This window comes from Entelurus aequoreus, linkage group LG03 (genome assembly GCF_033978785.1).
Source record: "Entelurus aequoreus isolate RoL-2023_Sb linkage group LG03, RoL_Eaeq_v1.1, whole genome shotgun sequence".
NCBI classification, from domain to species: Eukaryota; Metazoa; Chordata; class Actinopteri; order Syngnathiformes; family Syngnathidae; genus Entelurus; species Entelurus aequoreus.
Window position 1 is genome coordinate 62,175,766 of NC_084733.1, and position 24,383 is coordinate 62,200,148.

General features: G+C 40.5%; 1 protein-coding gene across 8 annotated transcripts in view; it reads right to left on the reverse strand.

Annotated features, from left to right (window-relative positions):
• Nucleotides 1-24,383, reverse strand: part of fgfr3 (fibroblast growth factor receptor 3) — a 153,872-nt gene that overhangs the window by 41,616 nt on the left and 87,873 nt on the right. For 6 of the 8 annotated variants that reach the window (XR_009825336.1, XM_062042388.1, XM_062042387.1 and 3 more), the window contains exons 5-7: nt 13,336-13,505; nt 2,084-2,207; nt 1,821-2,011 (exon numbers count right to left, since the gene is read on the reverse strand). Coding sequence is in view for 7 of the 8 variants with exons in the window: in XM_062042388.1 (XP_061898372.1) it covers nt 1,821-2,011; nt 2,084-2,207; nt 13,336-13,505 (485 nt within the window). In the remaining variant the exon portion in view is untranslated. The remainder of the gene's footprint in view (nt 1-1,820; nt 2,012-2,083; nt 2,208-13,335; nt 13,506-24,383) is intronic. The other 2 variants (XM_062042392.1, XM_062042390.1) reach the window with 1 other exon arrangement.

The window sequence follows — 24,383 nt, forward strand, 5'->3', positions numbered from 1 at the left end:
ATATATATATATATATATAATATAATATATATATATATATATATATATATATATATATATATATATATATATATATATATATATAAATATATATATATATATATATATATATATATATATATATATATATATATATATATATATATATATATATAAAAACTAATTAAAAAATACAATTCTTTAAAAAAAAATATATATATATATATATACACTACCGTTCAAAAGTTTGGGGTCACATTGAAATGTCCTTATTTTTGAAGGAAAAGCACTGTACTTTTCAATGAAGATAACTTTAAACCAGTCTTAACTTTAAAGAAATACACTCTATACATTGCTAATGTGGTAAATGACTATTCTAGCTGCAAATGTCTGGTTTTTGGTGCAATATCTACATAGGTGTATAGAAGCCCATTTCCAGCAACTATCACTCCAGTGTTCAAATGGTACAATGTGTTTGCTCATTGGCTCAGAAGGCTAATTGATGATTAGAAAACCCTTGTGCAATCATGTTCACACATCTGAAAACAGTTTAGCTCGTTACAGAAGCTACAAAACTGACCTTCCTTTGAGCAGATTGAGTTTCTGGAGCATCACATTTGTGGGGTCAATTAAACGCTCAAAATGGCCAGAAAAAGAGAACTTTCATCTGAAACTCGACAGTCTATTCTTGTTCTTAGAAATGAAGGCTATTCCACAAAATTGTTTGGGTGACCCCAAACTTTTGAACGGTAGTGTATATATATATTTAAAAAAAAAAAGTATTTTATAAATAGTCAATCGTTTTTTTACAATATGCCGAGGGCCAATAAAAACACACTTTGGACACGTCTTATTTAAGCCATCGTTAAGGATTGATTCTGTGATTGTGTGTATTAATTGTACAAATCATCAAACCAGAGGGCAGTACTTGTCTGCAACCAACAGAGGCGCTGTTGAGTGGTTCAACTGCTTGTATTTGTCTACAGAAGAAAAACACAGCTTTTGGAAGTCGAGCTACAACGTAAGGACGTATCGACAGCTACATCGACTATCAATTTCATCAATTGATCAAGGAACTTTAGTCAAAGCAATGCTTCTCAAAATCGACTATTTGTCAGCCTTTCAACCTAAATCTAAACCCAAATCTTCATCCGCACCCCTCTCTGTCACACTCTTGTCTCTGCTGACTCTGCCCTTCCTCACGCTCATTTTTTCCGTGGCTTTTTATTTTTTTGGGGTTCCTCCTCCTCCTCCTCGTGAAACCACGCGACGCAAGACATCTGACGGCAGCGGCGGTTAGCAGGGGCCGTCTCTCTCCCTGCGCTGCCGCCACCGCAGCAGTTAACTTAGTCTAAACCAGATGTTTGTTTAATTTCCCTCGCCCGCTCAGCAGGCAGGCGGGTTAAAGAAAAAGTTTTATAAAAAAAATAGAGGCGGCCAAAAGAAAACGTGTGGGAGTCTTTTCTAAACAACAACAACAAAAACACTCCTCCCTGCAGGGTTAGGGTGTTGTCCTCGGGGCGGTTAAGTATTAATTTGGACTATTCTTGGAAAGACCTTCAAAAGTGCACACACACACACACACACACACACACACACACACACACACACACACACACACACACACACACACACACACACACACACACACACACACACACACACACACACACACACACACACACACACACACACACAAGTAATGAATGGCAACGATGTCAAGGCGACCCTGTCGTTGGTTATATGTCATGCTGGCCCTGCAGACAGTGACTGTAAATGTTCATTAGCTTTAATGAGGAGCCTAACACAAACTGACTAAACGGGAGGTGGCGACTGAGTACCTTCAGGATGCTGACATACGGGACGCCGTCTGGGCCGTAGCGGCTGCCGTTGACCTCGATGTGTTTGAGCCACTGGATGTGTGGCTGGGCGTCGCTGTAGACTTTACAGTGGAACTCCACGTCGCTGCCCAACACCACCGTCTGATTGGCGGGGAGGCCCGCCTGCAGGATGGGCCTGTGCGGCGAGCGCTCTGAAAGGAGAGGCAGCAGGTTAATAATTGAGCAGCTTTTTGCCTCCTGTTTATCCGGACGTAAGGACCTACCGAGGACATCGAGCTGGTAGGTGTGCGTGATGGTGCCGAACTTGTTGTGCACCACGCAGGTGTAGTTCCCACAGTCCGACGGCACGGCGCTCTCCATCACCAGACTCCACTGCTGGTGCCTCAACTGACGGAGAAGAAGCGCCATCAAGTTAACAATTGTTAGGAGCAGTCCATTCAGACCTGACTAGTCTGATGCATCAACAGGCTGTTATACAGTGCATCCAGAAAGTATTCACATTTTGTTATGTTACAGCCTTATTACACAATGGAATATATTCATTTTTGCCCTCACAATTCTACAGACAATACCCCATAATGACAATGTGAAACGTTTTATTTTGCACATTTAATCATATAAAAAAACTAAGAAATCACATGTACATAAAGATTCACAACCTTTGCTCAATACTATGTTGATGCACCTTTGGCAGCAATTACAGCCTCAAGTCTTTTTGAACACGATGCCACAAGCTTGGCACACCTATCTTTGGGCAGTTCCTCTTTGCAGCACCTCTCAAGCGCCATCAGGTTGGATGGGAAGCATTGGTTTTCATCCAGGATGTCTCTGTACACTGCTGTGTTTAATTGTCTGTGCTCTGGCACCATCTTTTGGACAAATTCGCTCACTGCAGGTGCTGCGGTGTCCTTCCATTTACTGTTTTCAACCGTAAATAGAAGTGCTGTTCAGTCTTCTAGCCATCCATAGCGTTTCTACTTTTAAAGATACTTCATTCATAACCCCAAGCAACGTTTGTAAGTTTTACAATACAACTAAAACTGTTTATACCTACCAAACCACTCCATGTGTGATGTCTGTAGCAGTGTTTTCATGCATATTTGTACGTGCTATCATAATGTAATGAAGCTAGCGTTGTTAGCATTAGCTAATATGCTAACACGTTTACGAGTGTCTGTGTTAGTATTATTAACTCACAACGGCATTCTTTTTGTATTGTTTCAGTTTCACAAATTCCTCAGTAAATTCACCAAAACGTCACCGTGGAGTTATTGAGTCTGTTTAGCTGATTTGAGAGCTAGTTTGAAGAGCTAGTGGATGGATGACGATGACTTCTGTTTTGTTTGATCAGTCATTTTACAGACACCGTTTGGAAACAATTAAGGTATGCAAATAAACATTTACAGAATATTTAAGTGCAAATATTGATTTCACAACGTATATATCTGCGGTGCGACTTATATATGGAAAATACTTATTTTCCCTAAAATTTAGTGGATGCGGTTTAAATACCGGTGCGCTTTGTAGTCTGGAAAATACGGTAATCTTCCAGCAAATTGGGAAAAACATGTTATTTTGTAGACTAACAGATACTACATTTCTTCATTTTGAAACAATTAAGATATGTAAATAATAATTTACAAAATGTTTCTGTGTAAATAACTAATTTCACAACGTATATATCTGCGGCTTATAGTCCGGGGCGGTTAATACATGGAACAACATTATTTTCTTGTAAAATTTAGTGGGGGCGGCTTATATACCGGTAGCCTGGAAAATACGGTAATCTTCCACCAAATGGGAAATTTTTTATTTATTTTGTAGACTTTACAGATACTACATTGCTTCATTTGGAAACAATTAAGGTATGTAAATAAACATTTACAGAATATTTCAATGTAAATAGTGATTTCGCAACGTATATATCTGCGACTTATAGTCTGGTGCGACTTATATATGGAAATACTTATTTTCCCTCAAATTTAGTGGGTGCGGTTTATATACACTCTAGAGTCTGAAAAATACGGTAATGCTGGTTTTGCTCAAAAACAACAACAGTAGACTTTATTTTGCTACACTTGGATCATTTGAAAAGAGAATCTGTTTATCTCTGACCCTCGGCCTTCGCTGCCTTTAACAGTTGCCACTTTTCTGGAAATTTGCAATAATTGTTAATTCTCCCGGTGACACATCCTCGTCTGCAAGCGCTACAATTTCAGAAAGAAGTTGTCTGTGTCGGTGTGTTTTGAGTTGGAGGACATCTGACGAGACAGGAGAGCCGCGCCAGGCTGACATGACTGAAAAATAGCGTGAGAAGTCAATCCAGGCGAGATGAAGACACAAAGCTTGCTTCATCTGGGCCCGATTAGCGCCAGAGATGAGTCAAGCTGCTTCTGGAGCACCTTCTCCCCGTCAGCCGTGGCGCAGCCCTCCTTGTTTTTCTTAGCCAAGCACTTGTGAAGGCTGGCTCAACCGTGCCAGTCGGCGGCTAACGCAAACCAGGTGCGACGGCGGCCAGCCAGCAGACGCCGAGCCGACACATTCAGAAGCCGAGCGGCGGGAACACACCGAGGTGAACTTCTCACGGAAGGGTCAGCGCGGGTGGCGCCATGCGGTACGCTTCTCTAGGCTGAAGACTCGGCATCACCTGCGTCGGAAAAAGTACCGCTCCGCCCGGCACGGCGTGTTTTTGCGCAAACGTTTAACCCCACGCGTAAGTCGGTGAGTCGCGTGCTCCTCCCCTTTAGCTCTCTGTCTAGCACGCTCTCTTGGACGGGCACGTGGAAAATACCGTCCCAGTGTAAATATTATCCCCGTGTGTGTGCTTAGCGGAGCAGTTGCGTGGTAACGCGGACCAGGCCACCCTCAAAAGCGAGCTGGCTCCGCCTCGTCTACCCCGGGTTCGGACGAGTGACGCCGCGCGCTGCGGTGGAATATGAAGAAAAATAAGAAATACCACGAGGAGCTGAGAGCTGGTGAAGTGATGGCGTCCAAGACCACCAACGGTGAGAAAAAGGGATGTGCTTCAAGTTTCATATTTGTGACTCAGAAGAACTAACGGGCTTGAAAAATGTTTGCACTTTTAGCTCCAGCACATAGGCACATTTTTATGTGTTATGTGTTCATCTGTCATTTTCAACTACGATCTCACTTAGCATGCCTAAAAAAAAAAGAAGGGTTTTTTTCTTCTGCGTAGAGACAACCGCCCGCTGACACAGACCAGCAGAAACAATACTGTAATGTGCATGCCGGACCAGTAGTTGGCGACGTATCTAGACTGGACATCTTCCAGTGACGTAGCAGTGTTTCTTAACCATTATTAGGCTGTGAGCGTCCACTAGAGAGCCGCCAAAAATACCTGTTTCTCAGCTGTGGTCCGCAGTTGTAATACACTTTTCCACCACTTCTGGCAGCAATGACAATCTCAGCAAACACAAAAGTCTGAGGCTACAGTCATAGAGAAGTTAACCGCAAAAATTATGACTTAGGTGGTGAAGCTGTATGTTCATTTACACTTGATCTCAGAAAAATATTATGGAGAAGTTGGGCCCTGAGGTCAAAAAGGTTAAGAACCCCTGCATAGCATGTCCGGTTGTCAGCATTCCGACAGGGAAACATTAACGTTTTCGAAAACTGTATGACAGATATTCACTTATTTTTCAGAGAGATGCTAAAAATGTCATTTTAATATTAATAGATTGTCGATTGGCGATGTCTCATAAATGACCATATTTTCTGGACAATAGACCGCACTGGGACATAAGCCACACCCACAAAATTTTAGATGAAAACAATATTTTTCCATATATTAGCCGCACCGGACTATAAACCGCAGATATATATATATATTGTGAAATTAGTTATTTACACAAAGACTCTGTAAATGATTATTTACATAACTTAATTGTTTCCAAACGGTGTCTGTAACACGGCAGTAAAATAGCTGTTCAAACAAAACAGAGGTCAGGGTCATGGACCCACTAGTTGCGCAAGTTAGCTCTCTAATCAGCTAAACAGACTCACTGTAACGTTTTGGTGAATTTAATGAGGAATTTTGAGAACTGAAAATACATAAATAATGCAGCTATAAGTTAATATTACCAACAGACACTCGTAAACGTGTTAGCCTATTTACTAATGCTAAGGACGCTAGCGTCATTACATTGCGATAGCACGTACAAATATGCATGAAAACACTCCCACAGACATCATACATGGGACGCTTTAGTAAGTAAGAATTGTTTTAGTTATATTGTACAACTTACAAGCCTTGCTTGGAGTGATGAAAAATCCATACGAGTAGAATGCTATGGACGGCTAGAAGACTGAACAGCACCACGGTTGAAAAAAAAAGAAAAGTACAATCATTAATGGAAGGAAACTGCAGTCCAAAAGACGATGCCGTAGCACAAACAATAAAACACCCTGTCAGTGTTTTTGCTTGTTTTTTTTAAATTTTTACTATTGCCGTCAGCGAAGAAAAATACATAAATTAGCTGCTCTGTCTTATAACCCGCAGAGTGCAAAGTGTCGTAAAAAAAAGCTAGTCTGGAATTTAGGGTAATTTCAGTTGTATTTCGGGAGACAAGTTGAATTGGTTCTGTGACGCAGCTGCTACCTTCAAAAAACATTGCGAAACAGCGTCAGCCATTGAAACTAATTAAAACAAATTCAATCATAGCTTAGCCCCCCAAATCATCCTGATTGTGATATGTATCATGTCTTTTAAAAATAAAAAGACTAATTTTTAAATAAGACATTTTGAATGAGGAACAATATAATAGAATGTACTACAAACAACTAAAGAACAAATAGTGCACAATCAGAGAGGGGATTTCTTCAATATCTCCTCCGAACTGCACTATCTATAGCATCTCCATATTTTCATGGATAAATTACCACTGTTTCGGTGTTATTTAAACTTCCTTGGCTGGTGTTAGACTCATTCGAACTGTTTACCAACATCTCGAACATTTTTTTTGATAATTTTTTTCTTTCTTTTCGTCATCTACTTTTTCTTCTCAGCACTGTCCTTCACACTCACTTCCTTCCTTCCCATAGTTCGGAAAACAAAGTTACATTGATCTCTAGCTCTAAGCAATTGCTAGCGAGTAAAACAGGATGTTTAGGTAGGGTGGAAATCGCGGTGGAAAGGCTTCCAACCCGAATTTTCTGCATAAAAATTAGCTGAGACAAAACTGGTAAACTGGGGCACATAGGGCCACCCCCCGTATAAAGTGCCTTGAGATGACTTCTGTCGGGAATTGACGCAACATAACCATGACTGACTCTGCGGGGGATAAGAACCCTACAACTTTTTAAATTTTCGTCAACTACTTTATGACTTTTGCACATCGTAGGAGGACTTTTACAAAAAAAAGTGTATTTTTCGAACGACCCCGTTCCGTTTAGACGACACTTGCCACCTGCTGCTTCCCAGCTTGCTACTTCAGGCAGGCTAACCCTGTGTGGAAACAGATGAATTTGTTGCCTCAGTGTGATAATCTCTTGCATTCCGATCACGCCGGATTCCAAACAGAATTAAATTATTAAGGAGCTTACGCTGGAGTCACACGAGGCGCCCGTAAAGAAAGACCATGGGAATGTGCCACATAGCAGCGACTAATGTCAGCGTCATAATCTGTGTAGATGTATCCAGTTGATGCGTTTGCTGCATACGGCGTCTACTCCAGGGGTCCCCAAACTTGGGTATAAAAGAATTTGGCCGGGCCAGATAGTGGACGCTGGCGGGATGTCGTTTGGAGATCACTCTATTATGTATCCACGAAACTGCCTCCTTCAATAAATCATAGAAGCATACTTGGCGATGCAGCCAAACAGAGGATAGCCTGCATCTCCACCTTGCAACTAACTTCTCATTTGACCAACAAAGTAAAAAAAAAAATGCTCTGCAATCTTTCAAAATGACATTTAAGACATAATATGGGCTACTATCTGAAGGGGAGCACAATTGTAAAATGACCTTCTATCGCTCGGCTGTCAAGAGCCTGCTGACATACTGCATAACAGTGTGGTACGCCAGCTCCACTGAAGCAGACAAACAGGCGATTCAGAGGGTCATAAAGTCTGCACAAAAAATAATCGGCTGCCTCCTCTCCTCCCTGAAGGATTTACACAACTCCCGCTGTCTCAACAGAGCAAAAAGCATCACTAAGGACAGCACACACCCTGGCTTCCACCTGTTCGACCTGCTACCATCGGGCAGGCGTTACAGGTGCATCAGAGCCAGAACAAACAGGCTCAGAGACAGCTTCTTTCCCAGAGCTGTCACCATCCTGAACTCTAACTTATAACAATAATTCCCCCTTATACAATATCCTACCCTAAAACCCTACTGTGCAATATTACCCTTCGAGTGCAATACATTCGACACTGATTGTTATTTTTTACTCCGGTACTCTTGTCTTGTACTGTATATTGTACAGTAATTTGTATTTCTATAGTGTTTTGTATATTGTACAGGATTGCTTGTTATTTTTATTGGATAGTAGTCTGTTTATTTCAATTGTTGTTTTTTTTCTTTATTACCTCTTGTGTAATTTATTTTTACCCCATATTTGTTCCCACTACCGCACCTTAAATTGGAGTCCTTAATCTCGTTATATACAAATATAATGACAATAAAGTCCATTCTATTCTATTCTATTCTATTGTGAAAACCAGCGTGCGCAGCCAGCTAGATAATTAGCCGCTAACACAATAACTCTGTTGTCTTCTCACTTGAACAACACAATAAATATGATGGCAACAAAAAATATATATATACTGTACACATATTATATTATGATCTCACAAAGTTCTCATACTTGATCGTTAACTGGACCATGAAAATGAAAGCATGGATAAGTTAAAAACACACCTCACAATAGGGCACTTCTACATCCTGTAGAACAAGAGTACACCATTTCAAACACACGCATAAGCCTGAGACGTTGACCATGCAGGATAGGAAAATTTAAAGATATCCGCCGAAGATAGTCAATCAATTAATTAAAATCTGGTACCCTTCGAACTCGGGGTGTCTCGATCCAATTTTTTTTACTTCCAATTGAGGAAGCAGGGGAAAATTCAGAGCACTTGGTGCACCAACTGTAAAATCTACATCAAGTTAAATGGAGGACAGGAAGTTAAATATGTGTTAAATTATTTTGTTAGAGAAGGTATATATGTATGTATGTATGTGAGGGAGGGAACTCTGGTTCACACTCCAATACAGTAGGTGGCGGTAATGCACCTTTAACGTTGAGTGCCCTGCCATAACAAAAGCTAGAGCAGTTTAGAGAGGTACCTCTCAGTAAGACGGAGGCAAACATCATTAAATAAAGCAAATGTTTTGAAAGAGTCACATCGGGAAGACACTAATGTGCAATACAGAACACAGTAGGAGCGGGAAGAACTGTAAGGGAGCACAAAAAGAGGAAGGACTCATATCACGTATTGGATTAGGACACACCAGACTAAATACAACATTGCACCTTATAAGTAAACACCTAGCTGCATTAAAGGTAGAGTCAGTGGAACATGCAATCATTCATTGTGGGAAATACAGCAGAGAAAGGAGAAAACTAAGAGAGGAAGTTAGAAGTAGTGGACAGAAAGAGTAAATAAGTAAATTAGCAAGTACATTTTATTCATAAAGCGCTTTACACAGATAAATTCATAGCGCGCTGTACAAAACATAGGTGAAGTAAAACAACAATTCAATTAAAACAACAGTGGCAACATCATAAAAATGATAAAAAAGTGGATTAAAAATAATAGTTAAAAAGTGCATTAACTAAAAGCTTTAATAAAAAGAGAAGTTTTCAAATGTTTCTTGAAAGTGTCAACACAGTCAAGATCACAGAGGGACTAGTGGAAGTTGTTCCAGAGTCTGGGAGCTATAGCCTGGAATGCCAGGTCTCCATGGGTTTTAAAATGCATTTTTGGGATCTTTAGGAGACCCTGGCCTGAAGACCGGAGGCTGCGCCCTGAAGTGTAGGGGCATAACAAGTCAGTGATGTACTGAGGGGCCCCACCATGTAACGCACGCAAAGTCAGAACTAAAATCTTCAACTCAATGCGGAATTTGACTGGAAGCCAATGAAGACTGGATAAAATATATATATGGGCTGTTCTGGGTGCACCGGTCAAAAGTCTGGCAACTGCATTTTGTACCGTCTGAAGTCTCTTTAGCGTTGACTTGTTGAAAAGAGTGAAGAGAGAGGTTACTCTCAAAGTGGTACCAAGCAGCAAACAGAAAATTTAAGTGAAGTTTCCAGAATAAACAGTTTTTTACAATGTAACTTAGTATGGGAAAGTATATATGTATGTTTTTGAGGGAGACAGAAGGGAGGGAACTCTGGTTTACACTCCATAAAACACAAAGAAGACGAAGACTTATTGCAGCTGAAGCCAATGACTACAAAAATAACAAATGATGACAAAGTCTACAATATTAAGCATTAATACACAACATTCATTGATTGTCACCAGTCACGACGGTTTTCAAGACTGGTTCTGATTTGCCTGTTTATACTCCAGACTAGCTGGGTATGTAACCGTGGAGAAACATGGTCAGCAGTAATCTTTTCCAAATGCACAGCTAGATTTTCCAGTCATGTAGACATCTCTAGCTGCCTATGTCTATTGAAGTGTCGGAATGCAAATCAAAGGTTCCTTCAAAGAGATTAAGCATGGCTGTCAGATCCAGAATGATGATGTCAGTTGAATAGGCGGGGTGAAGATGGCTTCACCTCCAAGACCAAGCTGGGGGGCAGGGCAGGGGCAGGGTCCTCGTGAGGTCATTGTGTGTCTGTCATTGCTCTTTGTGCCCATGGATGACCCAATCACGGCCAGATAATGTCGTCAAATAAGACGACGGATGTGGGTGACAAGGTGTTTCTCCATTCGGCTACTTTCAGTTTTTTACGCTAAGTTAAAGTAAAAGTTGTACGTTGAGCAACGTGTAGGGATGATGTTTGATAAGAAATGATCGAGTTTGAGTCTATTACCGAATCCTCTTATCGAACCGATTCCTTATCGATTCTCTTATCGAGTCCAGATAGGTTGTTGTATATGGTAAAAAACACACAATATTTGGTTTAACAAAAGCTCACTTTTATTATATGAGAAAACAATTTAATCTAAAAAATAAATAAATAATTACTGTTACCCCCCTAAAAAAATAAAATAAAATAAATAAATATTGACTGTTGTTACCCAAAGTATATTAAGTGGGATTTTTCATTTAAAAAAATATATACAGTAACACGAAAACAACCTGTCTCTGTGATCACTATATGTGTATAAATAATAATATAGTGTTAAATAAAATCAGTCCCTTGGGCACAAAACTGAAAATAATACAGCTCTCCAAAAAGTGCACTTCTGCTGCTATTTGACATAACTGTTTGTTATGATGCTTTGACATTTTTGCACTTTATTTCTTTATTGAAAGAAAATTCTATGAAGAGAAAAGTTGTTTGCAAATGTGGTTACAATGCTAAAAAATGAAAAGTTAAAGCTAAAAAAAGAAATACACTTTATTGAGTTAACATTATTTCCCCTAGGGGGGGGGCGGGTTACCCACATATGCGGTCCTCTCCAAGGTTTCTCATAGTCATTCACATTGACGTCCCACTGGGGTGAGTTTTCCTTGCCCGTATGTGGGCTCTGTACCGAGGATGTCGTTGTGGCTTGTACAGCCCTTTGAGACACTTGTGATTTAGGGCTATATAAATAAACATTGATTGATTGATTGATTGATATTTAAGATGTGATGAGCTAGGGAATATAACAACTACACTACCCAGCATGCAACGGGAGTGACGCGCATGCGCGGTAGCCCCGAAAAGTGTTGCATGTCGTCACCTGTGAAAGTAAACGTCAAGAACTCAGCCAACACGCCTCGTCTGCATTATTCATGATTAGACAGACAACACATATACAGTGTGATTTTGTTTTGTTTACAAGGAAAGAAAAACAAAAGTTAAAAAAGGGAGATATATGTTGTATATATATGTATGTGCTGCGGTTGCTTTAAGATCGTTGCGACAGCTGCCGTAAACGAGGTGCGTTGCTAGCCTGGTTGCTATGTTTCCGGTTGGTCGTAAAAGTGTTCATGTGTTTGTACCCTGCTCAAATCTCTCAGTAAAGTTATTAATTGGATTATACCTTTTGTTTTGAACTTTATTACACTTTGGAGCGCTTTTTCCCGTCCATTTTTTTCCTGCTTTCGCTATCTGCGCCTAATGACTGAGCTACGTGACGCCATTTCTTGTGATGTCACGCGGAGCATTTCTGGTCGGGACGGGATTCGTTCCGAGGGATTCGAATAAAGAACCAACTATTTTCTTTACTATAGTGGTATCGATAACGGGTACCGGTGCTCAAAAAGGGATTCGAGTCCGAGGACTCGGTTCTTTTCTTATCGAACAACCGGGAAAACCGGTTTCGAGTATCATCCCTAGCAACGTGTGAGGTTTTTTTTGTCACATGCGGGGTCACAGGTCGTGTCACGGACCTGTCACTCTCTTCGCTAGCATCGGACATCTTTATAAAAGCCTCCGGAAGATCAAATTTATACTAATTTAAGACACAAGTGATGTTGTAAATGTACACTTTGACATCCAGGGCCATTACAAAGTCCTCTTTGGAACTCAACACAGGTGATTTGGTGGAGACACTTGTCGAGCTGATGAAATCCAAGCGCTCAATGTGGGATTAGCGTGCTGCAAACACTCAACTTTAGCCGCTTTAGCTCAACCCTGCTTGGTGTCAGCTGGAGCGCCACCGTACCGGGTTGGCCCGGACCGTCCTGAGCACTGGTGACAGGTGGGTGCGACGGTGGGAGGGAATGGGGGTGGGTGAGGGGGTAGACAACTGCTGCCAGGCCTGCTGGGAGCAGATGTTGGAGAGCTCCGTAAACTGTTAATAGCGACAGGATCTGCTTACTGTTAACCTTTTAAAGAACGACAAAGTAGGCCTTTTCATACCACTAGAGGAAGAAACTAGGCTTGCGGAATGTAAGACCGTAAGAATAGTCCTACAACTGGATTGGAAGTTGGTAGCACTGGGATTGTTTGCTTGTTCCCACACAGGGTTTGCTGCAATGATGACAAAACGCAGCACAGCAGCTGTTCGCAGCGCTGCCACGCTGTCAACGCCAGCGTTCAAGTATCCAAGCACCACTCCGGTTTCACCCGGGCATTATTTATTTCGGTGGTCTTAGCCACGGGTGGGGGAAGGTGAAATCCTGCCGAGGGCGTGCGGCCCAGCGGGGTGATTCTGACCTTTTATCCACCGTGAGAAGATGACCAGGATCACTTTCTGCTTCGCTATCCTCCACTTATAGACACTCCCACAACGCCCGCGCTCGCTGACGGACTGGGGCTCGCCAGGCAGCGCCCCCCGGCTGAGAGGGATTAAAATGCTTTGCTAAAAGGCTCCTGACGGATGCCCTGGTAGCCTGGTACTTCACACACAGCTCATGATTAGGACCATTCCCTCTCACCTTGATGCCGCCCATGCGCTGTTCCCCCTTGAATTCTTTGCCGTTCTTCAGCCAATGGATGCTGGGCGTCGGGTTGCCGGACGCTGCGCAGCGGAACTTAACGGTGTGGGCGGCCGGTACCGCGAGAAGCTTCTTGTCCATTCGGTCCGGCCTGGTCCAGTATGGTGCTTCTGATGAAAAACCACAGAAGAATGAATGAAGAACGGATGTGTATACACGCTTTGCAAGGAGTTTTGTTCTCACTACAGACCGGGCCCTTCCCAATAGGAGCTCAGTCTCAGATCAACTTTTTTTTCCAACCCATCCTCCCCCAGCGTCTACCTTTTTCCCACCTTTTACGGCCACGGGTTTGTGCTGAAAATGAAATTCTGTTGTACTTGTGCAATGACAATAAAGATCCATCTATACTAAAGGTCCATCCAGCCTGTCGGGGCCCCTTTGATCAGTCATCAATAGTACATGCTAAGCTAACAGGAGGTTGACAGGAGGACACTGGATGAACTGCAAGCCATCATGGACAATCCTGCCCACCCACTCCACCAGACAATTGAGGGACAGCGGAGCTCATACTCCAACAGGCTCCTTCGGCTTCGTTCCCACAGTGTTCGATTCAAGAACTCCTTCATTCCGCACTCCATACAGCTGTATAATCACTCGCCATACAGCAGTAGATAATATCTGTGTATTACCTGACCGCTTCTATGTTAGCTACCTCTCTTTGTTTATAATGTATATTTTCTGCTGGATCTACTCTCTATTTTATGCTGCAGCTGTTGCATATACTGTACTATTGTAGGTGTATTGTGGATTTGTTACATATTGTATATATTATATAAAAAATATTACATAATACAATAATATAATATATAAGTACAGTATATATTATATACTGTATATATAATATGTAAATATTACATATATGTTATATTTTATATTGCTACTATGGTACATTTTTAGTCTACTTTAAAGTTAAAGTTAAAGTATCACTGATAGTCACACACACACACTAGGTGTGGTGAAATTACCCTCTGCATTTGACCCATCCCCTTGTTTTAACCCTGGGAGGTGAGGGGAGCAGTGAGCAGCAGCGGTGGCCGCGCTCAGGAATCATTTTGGTGATTTAACCCCCATTCCAACCCTTGACCCATTACCCCAGGGAGGTAATGGGTCCCATTTTTATAGTCTTTGGTATGACTCGGCCAGCGTTTGAACACATGACCTACCGATCTCAGGGCGGACACTCTAACCACAAGGCCACTTTGGTTTTCGCCCTCTTTTTGTGCCCTTGTGTGCATTATCCTTTCCATCCTTTGTAACTGAGCTACTGTGTGGAACAATTTCCCTCGTGGATCAATAAAGTTTGTCTAAGTCTAAGTCTAACCCACATTCAGCTTTGTGTTATACGTGACAAAGCAAATCTGTGTAATATCGTATCAAAAATCTCTAAAGAATTTGCTGATTAGAGTGTTCAACATTTGACAATATATCCATTACATGTTATTAGACACTTATTTATTTTTTAAGATGTGCGCAAATGAATTAATATATATATATATATATGTTTCACTTTTTGAATCAAACTACTGAAACGTTACATAAATGAACAGGTTAAGTTTGACAGCCCGAACTAAATACATCAAATGTGTGCTAATCGTATGTTTGTAAAAGTTACACCCATTATCACTGCTACGGATTAAGATTGTACGGTATACCGGTATTGGCATAGTACCGCGATACTACTGAATCATATTCGGTACTATACCAGTTCGCTAATAATAAAAGACAAATTGTCTTGTATGTTCACTATTTTATTTAAGGACAAACTTGCAGTAAGAAACAAATGTTTAATGTACTCTAAGATTTTTAGTTAAAATAAAGCCAATAATAAAAAATGTTGTGGTCCCCTTTATTTACAAAAGTATCGAAAAGTACCGAAAAGATTTAAAATAATTTTGGTGCCGGTACCGGTACCAAAATATTGGTATCGGGACAACATTACTACGGACGTTCTGAAATTGTCCATCAATACCACACACACATCACGCCTATAACCTTTAAAATTAAAACATCCTTTTTAAAACAACATCTTAAACAAATCAAATCCATGGGCAGAATATGTACATACATAAACTGTAAAAAAAAACTACAAAAAAATAAATAGGTTCAGAAATGTTTAAGTAGTAACCCTTTTTTTCATTGACAATGTGTTGGAATTTTTTTGAATCGGTCAAGAAATGTTGACATAGTAACACTATTTAATCAATAATTGTCATTTTGGAATTCCTGGAATTTCGGGAAAACAAATATTTTTTTACGGAAGACGAAATAGCCATGCACGATATCCAGACTAGGTGGGATGTGTTTATGGAACAGGTTGGAATAGGTTGAAAAATGTGGAAGGACAAAGGGTGGACATAGGATTTTGGAAAACCAGGAATTGCGGGATTGTGTTGAACTTTTGCCCTCCAAATGACGCCAAACACAGTACCGTCTACAGCCTTTCAATATTCTCATCACTCTCATGACGGGAGCCCATGTGGCCACTCGGTAGTCGTACATGTTGTGGTAATTATTTAAAGATGCTCTCGCCCTGCTGTCCATCTTGGACCACTTATGTGCTTGGCTACAACAGATGTGAGCTTGCAGACGATACGAGAGGAAATGCAACATTTACACACACTAACACGGAGGACTGGACTCAAATGGACAGCATCATGAAGCGTGCGCGCGCGCGTGCGCACACACACACACACACACGCACACACACACACACACGCACACACACACACACACACACACACACACACACACACACACACACACACACACACACACACACACACACACACACACACACACACACACACACACACACACACACACACACACACACACGGGAGTGGAAGTTTGTTGAGGACAATAATGGACGCTGTCTGCAGTGTCAAACACAGTTTGACGTCGCACTCTAGAATGCTAAACAGCCACTGGAACATGTCAGACGGCCCCGAAAAGTTCTCCTCATCCTCTTTTCCTCCGCAACAATCCTTCAATTCAGAAAGCTGTCAGTGTGATTTATTGAGTTGTTCTCACACGCCGGTGGACAATGGACGTGGAGGAACCCGGACAGCGCCATTGTCCAGCTGTGTGTGTGGAGGGGGGTTCCAAAGTAGCGGTGGGTGGTTCTGTGTGTGTGGACAGAAGTAAAGGAGGTGGTTGACCGCTCATCAGATGTCTCTTTTACTTTTTGCATGCAGAAGGAGTGAGGGGAGCTAATTAGCATCTGAATGCATGTGTGTGTGTGAGGGTGTGTGTGTGCACTAGAAATAATCCTCCATGTCCAGCATGGCGTGGGCGGGCGTCTGTATCTGCTCCACTCAACACAGATGTCACTGTGAAAACACAACTGTCTCGGACATTTTGTCGGCCTGCTTTTAGGATAAAAGTCCCAAATGAAATGTGTAAATGCGCAATACAAGGAACTGTAAAGTACACATTTATAAAGCACATTGATCTTATTCAATAAATACAACTTGAAATATTAAACTACCCTGAGCACTGGGAAAAAAACATGTCTTGCCTTTCCTTGCTTCTAAAATTAGACATTGCCTGTAAATAGAATATTTTGAATTAATCAGGAATGTTATGTTTTTACATATTTATTTTACCCTTTAAAGGCCTACTGAAATGAATTTTTTTTATTTAAACGGGGATAGCAGATCCATTCTATGTGTCATACTTGATCATTTCGCGATATTGCCATATTTTTGCTGAAAGGATTTAGTATAGAACAACGACGATAAAGTTCGCAACTTTTGGTATCTGATTAAAAAAAAGCCTTGCCCCTACTGGAAGTAGCGTGACGTAGCCAGGTGATCGCCTCCTCATATTTTCCTATTGTTTTCAATGCAGCTAGAGCGATTCGGACCGAGAAAGCGACGATTACCCCATTAATTTGAGCGAGGATGAAAGATTTGTGGATGAGGAACGTTAAGAGTGATGGACTAGAATGCAGTGCAAGACATATCATTTTTCGCTCTGACCGTAACTTAGGTACAAGCTGGCTCATTGGATTCCACACTCTCTCCTTTTTCTAATGTGGATCACGGATTTGTATTTTAAACCACCTCGGATACTATATCCTCTTGAAAATGAGAGTCGAGAATGCGAAATGGACATTCACAGTGACTTTTATCTTCACGACAATACATCGACGAAACACTTTAGCTACAGAGCTAACGTGATAGCATCGTGCTTAACTGCATATAGAAACAAAATAAATAAATCCCTGACTGGAAGGATAGACAGAAGATCAACAATACTATTAAACCAGGGACATGTAAATACACGATTAATGCTTTCCAGCCTGGCGAAGGTTAACAATGCTGTTGCTAACGACGCCATTGAAGCTAACTTAGCAACCGGACCTCACAGAGCTATGCTAAAAACATTAGCTATCCACCTACGCCAGCCAGCCCTCATCTGCTCATCAACACCCGTGCTCACCTGCGTTCCAGCGATCGACGGTGCGACGAAGGACTTCACCCGATCACAGATGCGGTCGGCGAGACGGAGGAAGTTAAGGTGAGTTCGGCGGCTAACACGTCTGCTATCCATCTCTGTCTTCCTGGTTGTGTTGCTGTAGTCCGCCGCTAATACACCGATCCCACCTACAACTTTCTTCTTTGCAGTCTCCATTGTTCATTAAACAAATTGCAAAATATTCACCAACACAGCTGTCCAGAATACTGTGGAATTATGAGATGAAAACAGAGCTATTTTGTATTGGATTCAGAGGGGTACCGATACTTCTGTTTCACTGGCTACGTCACGCGCATACGTCATCATCCAAAGGCGTTTTCAACCGGAAGTTTAGCGGGAAATTTAAAATTGCACTTTATAAGTTAACCTGGCCGTATTGGCATGTGTTGCTTTGATTGATTGATTGAGACTTTTATTAGTAGGTTGCACAGTGAAGTACATATTCCGTACAATTGACCACTAAATGGTAACACCCGAATAAGTTTTTCAACTTGTTTAAGTCGGGGTCCACTTAAATTGATTCATGATACAGATATATACTATCATATATACTATCATCATAATACAGTCATCACACAAGATAATCACATTGAATTATCTATATTATTTACAATCAGGGGTGTGGAGGGGGGGGTGTAGGATATGGACAGCAAGTAGTGGACATAGAGAGAGAGAGAGAGAGAAAGAGAGAGAGAGAGAGAGAGAGAGAGATCAGAAGGCATAGGAAAAAGTATCTGCATTTGATTGTTTACATTTGATTATTAGCATTTGATTATTAGCAATCCGGGGAGGGTGTTAGTTAAGGGTTGTAGCTGCCTGGAGGTGAACTTTTATTGCGGTTTTGAAGGAGGATAGAGATAGAGATGCCCTTTCTTTTATACGTGTTGGGAGCGCATTCCACATTGATGTGGCATAGAAAGAGAATGAGTTAAGACCTTTGTTAGTTTGGAATCTGGGTTTAACGTGGTTAGTGGAGCTCCCCCTGGTGTTGTGGTTATGGTGGTCATTTACGTTAAGGAAGTAGTTTGACATGTACTTCGGTATCAGGGAGGTGTAGTGGATTTTATAGACTAGGCTCAGTGCAAGTTGTTTAACCCTGTCCTCCACCTTGAGCCAGCCCACTTTGGAGAAGTGGGTAGGAGTGAGGTGGGATCTGGGGTGGAGGTCTAGAAGTAACCTGACTAGCTTGTTCTGAGATGTTTGGAGTTTAGATTTGTGGGTTTTGGAGGTGCTAGGGTACCAGGAGGTGCATGCGTAATCGAAAAAGGGTTGAACGAGAGTTCCCGCCAGAATCCTCATGGTGCTTTTGTTGACCAGAGAGGAGATTCTGTAGAGAAATCTTGTTCGTTGGTTAACCTTTCTGATTACCTTGGTTGCCATTTTATCACAGGAAAGATTAGCCTCTAGAATGGAACCTAGGTAGGTGACCTCATCTTTCCTGGTGATAACAATGTCACCCACTTTTATAGTGAAGTCATTGACTTTCTTAAGGTTGATGTGGGACCCAAACAGGATGGATTCCGTTTTACCCAAGTGTATGGATAGCTTGTTGTCAGCGAGCCAGGTGCAAGTTCTACAGAGCTCAGCACTGAGGATTTTCTCCACCTGTGACTTGTCCTTATCGGATACCAGCAGGGCAGAGTCATGCGCAAACAAGAACAATTCACAGTCGCATGCCGATGACAAGTCGTTTATGTATATTAGGAACAGTAAAGGCCCCAATATACTGCCTTGGGGGACTCCACAGCTCACCGAGAGGGGGGGGGGGGACAAGGTGCCGTTCACCTCTACCACCTGCTCCCTCCCCTCCAAGTAAGACAGCATCCAGCTCCATTAGGTTTTGTTAAATCCGATTGCTCTGAGCTTATCCAACAGTATAGCGTGGTTAACGGTATCAAAGGCCTTCTGAAGGTCCAGCATGACCAAGCCGCAGTATTTGCCCGCGTCCACCTCATGTTTGATGTGGTCGGTCAGATAGAGAAGGCATGTGTCAGTGGAGTGTTTAGTTCTGAAGCCGGATTGGACTTTGTACATGAGTTTATTAGTGGCAAGGTAACTATCGACCTGTTCATAAACTATTTTCTCCATTACTTTCGAAATGGAACTGAGAATAGAAACAGGTCGGTAGTTGCCAGGTTCCAATTTGCTTCCTTTTTGCAATGTTAAGATTTCATCATTGATATATAAACTATCAGACTGCGTGGTCGGTAGTAGTGGGTTTCAGTAGGCCTTTAATCTAAGTATATTTTATTTAAGAAAAACTAATAAACGAAAGTTTCCGGAACCTTATTGGGGGCGGGCTGTGCTGTCGAACTCTGATTGGTTGAACACAGTCGGGGGTGTTCCTAAAACTTCTCTTTCAAATCCATGACCGTTGGAATATACGCGGTGACTTGTGTATTTCTTATTTCTTGTGTATTTCTATTACAACAAACATGACAACGAAGAGAAAGAAGAACGAAATGAGCTTTCGAAATGCAGGAATTTTTGTGTGCTGAAGAAAGCTGATCAGTGGAACTATCTTGCAGTGTTTTCACTCAGTCACAGTCTTTAAACTACATGAGTTTATTGTTGTTTATTATTTTGACAAACTTCATTTCGTTATGAGAAGCTACGAGAAGTGGGCGGACTCTTTTAAACGTATTTAAGCCGGACTGGAAGAAACGACCTCAACTGCTTATTACACTGAATTCATTGGATAAATGTGAAATAAAGGAGTCAGTATATTAACTATTTACTTTATTACATGTAGTAAAAGTAGTCAGTGACACTCCATTTGTGTAGTTATTAGCCTCAACCCCGGTGAACCGAATGCTAATGCTAGCAAGCTCACGCTAAAGCCGATGTGTTTGTGCTGTCGGCGTGAGATAAACACTGACATTTATTATTTGTATATTGTTATTTACAGATAAACACTGACATGTATTATTTATATATTGTTATGTACAGATAAACACTGACATTTATTATTTATATATTGTTATTTACAGATAAACACTGACATTTATTAATTATATATTATTATTTACAGATAAACACTGACATTTATTATTTATATGTTGTTATTTACAGATAAACACCAACATTATTATCTATATATTGTTATTTACACATAAACACTGACATTGTTTATTTATACATCGTTATTTACAGATAAAATCTGACATGTATTATTTATATATTGTTATTTACAGATAAACACTGACATTTATTATTTATATATTGTTATTTACGGATAAACACTGATATTTATTATTTAATAATGTTATTTACAGATAATCACTGACATTTATTATTTATATGTTGTTATTTAGGGAGACCCTGCCCCAAGTGGAGGAGTTCAAGTACCTCGGAGTCTTGTTCACGAGTGAGGGAAGAGTGGATCGTGAGATCGACAGGCGGATCGGTGCGGCGTCTTCAGTAATGCGGACGCTGTATCGATCCGTTGTGGTGAAGAAGGAGCTGAGCCGGAAGGCAAAGCTCTCAATTTACCGGTCGATCTACGTTCCCATCCTCACCTATGGTCATGAGCTTTGGGTTATGACCGAAAGGACAAGATCACGGGTACAAGCGGCCGAAATGAGTTTCCTCCGCCGGGTGGCGGGGCTCTCCCTTAGAGATAGGGTGAGAAGCTCTGCCATCCGGGGGGAGCTCAAAGTAAAGCCGCTGCTCCTCCACATCGAGAGGAGCCAGATGAGGTGGTTCGGGCATCTGGTCAGGATGCCACCCGAACGCCTCCCTAGGGAGGTGTTTAGGGCACGTCCGACCGGTAGCAGGCCACGGGGAAGACCCAGGACACGTTGGGAAGACTATGTCTCCCGGCTGGCCTGGGAACGCCTCGGGATCCCCCGGGAGGAGCTGGACGAAGTGGCTGGGGAGAGGGAAGTCTGGGCTTCCCTGCTTAAGCTGCTGCCCCCGCGACCCGACCTCGGATAAGCGGAAGAAGATGGATTGATGGATGGATATTTACAGATAAACACCAACATTCATTATTGATATATTGTTATTTACAGATAAACACTGATATTTATTGTTTATAAATTGTTATTTACAGATAAACACTGACATTTATTGTTTATATATTGTTATTTACAGATAATAATGTTGGCGGTTATTTATATATTGTTATTTACAGATAAACACCGACATGTATTCTTTATATATTGTTATTTACAGATTAACACTGACATTTATTCTTTATATATTGTTATTTACAGATAAACACTGACATTTATTATTTATGTATTGTTTATTTACAGATAAACACTAACATTTATTATTTATATATTATTTACAGATAAACATTGACATTTATTATTTATATATTGTTATTTACAGATAAACGCTGACATTTATTATTTAATATTGTTATTTACAGATAAACACTGACATTTATCATGTATATATTGTTATTTACAGATAAACACTGACATGTGTTATTTATATATTGTTATTTACAGATAAACACTGACATGTATTATTTATATATTGTTATTTACAGATAAAAACTGACATGTATTATTTAAAAGGTATGCCATTTTACAATTTTAAAATTTAACATAATGTGAGAATGTTAATTGTTTTTTAGAATTTTTTTCGGAATATTCAGAGGACAAAAATTGACAAAACAAAATTAAAAATCGAATATGAAAAAAAGTTTTTAAATTTTTTTTGTGAAAAAAATAGTATTGTGAGGAAAAAAACTTTGTCATTGTAAAATAATTATGGCTGAATATTTTGAGAAAAAAGGAAATATTTTATAAGAAAAAATCATGCCATTTTACAGGACTAAAGTCAAATGTATTGTGATTATTCTTTTCTTTTATACAAAAATATATATATATATATTACAAGAATTGTGTAGAAATATTTTAGGGAAAAATATTTTAAGAAACATTTTTAAATTTTTTGGTCAAAAACGTATGCCATTTTACATGATTCAAATTAAATATATTGTAAAAAATTCTAGTTTTTTTCATACAGTAATCTTGAGGAATACTTTACAAGACAAAATTGTGTAATTTTTAAAAGATTAAAGTAAAATACAAAGTTGTTGTTTTTTTCTCGGAAAAAATATTGTAATAAAAAAAGTTGTCATTGTACAGGAAAAATATGCACTGAAGGAATATTTTGAGACAATAGTTTAAATCCTAAAACAACACTTATGCTATTTTACATGATTAAAGTATTGCAAAAAAAAAGTATTTTATACAAAAAAGTTAGTAATATTATGAGAATTTCTTTTTTTAATTGTACAAGAATGCACTACAAGAATACTTTGAGACAAAAGTTTGCATTTTACAAGAACATTTGAATAATTTTGCATGAATAAAGTATTGTGAAAAAATATTGTGGGAAAAAAGTTATCGTACAATTATTCACTGTTGGAATATTTTACAAGAGCATTTTACAGAAACAAAAACACTATCAAATAGAAGTGATAAACTAAAAAGTCAATGGCAGTTTTGCCAAAGGGCATTTGAATATTTACTTAATATTTAAGAAATAGTATTTTTAATCAGATCAGAGATATTTACAGCTCATATTACCGAGAAACAGAAACCTGTCTGAAGAGTACCTGTATTCAAACACACCCCTCCCCCTAATCTGAGCATTTGAGTGGTCCACCACATTTCCATGTAATGGCTGCATTTGGCAAAGAAAGGTGGCTAATTGTCGGTCGCTGAGTGGTACATTTTAAACTAACAGCCTTTTGGCTGCCTCTTGGGAGTTGCAGGGTGAGATAAGAAAACCCTGGGAGTTCTAGTGTTAATATTAAGCACTTTGAGTTGCTAGAGAAAAAGTGCCATATAAATATAATTCACATACAAGTTGTCAGCGAGTGATGCAACAAGGAACTGTCAGGCAAGAAAACAAAGACATCTGAATTGTGTCACCGCGCTCCAGTAGAGCAGAAGAAGTAGAAGAAGTCTGTCTTTGCAGGACTCAAGCAAACCTCACACACGCAAACATCTTCCACCTTAAAAGGGAAATGAGCTGCTGGATTTCATTATTTCCTTCTCGGTGCATTTGGAGCCTGCAAAGAGGAGGAGGAGACGCCTTCGCCGCCGCCACACTTTGTTTTCTTGGCGTGGCCGTCAGCCATACACTTTTTATAGCTTGCTGATGTGTGGTCCTCCTCCTCCTCCTCTGATGCGCGTACGATGCCTCTCCTACTTCTCTCCCAAAACGACACCATCCTCTCCATGTTACATCTGCGGCTGCATTCTAGCCCCAAATCACACACAGGTTGCTTTATTTGTTGACCTTCAGCTGGTAACTGCTCCCTGCTGTGTTTGTTTACCTGACCATGTTGGGTAAAACCCAATTATGCACTGAAAGTTCCCTTTTAAGATGAATTATTGCTTGGGACTTAACATTTGTGGGACAAAACTAATTCGGTTTGAAGCGCAGGGGGTCATTATGGCAGCATGTCAACAGCTAATCTAGCACAGTGTTTCTTCACCGTAGGCCCATTTTCGGGCCGCAGGAATATCTGTTTCTCAGCC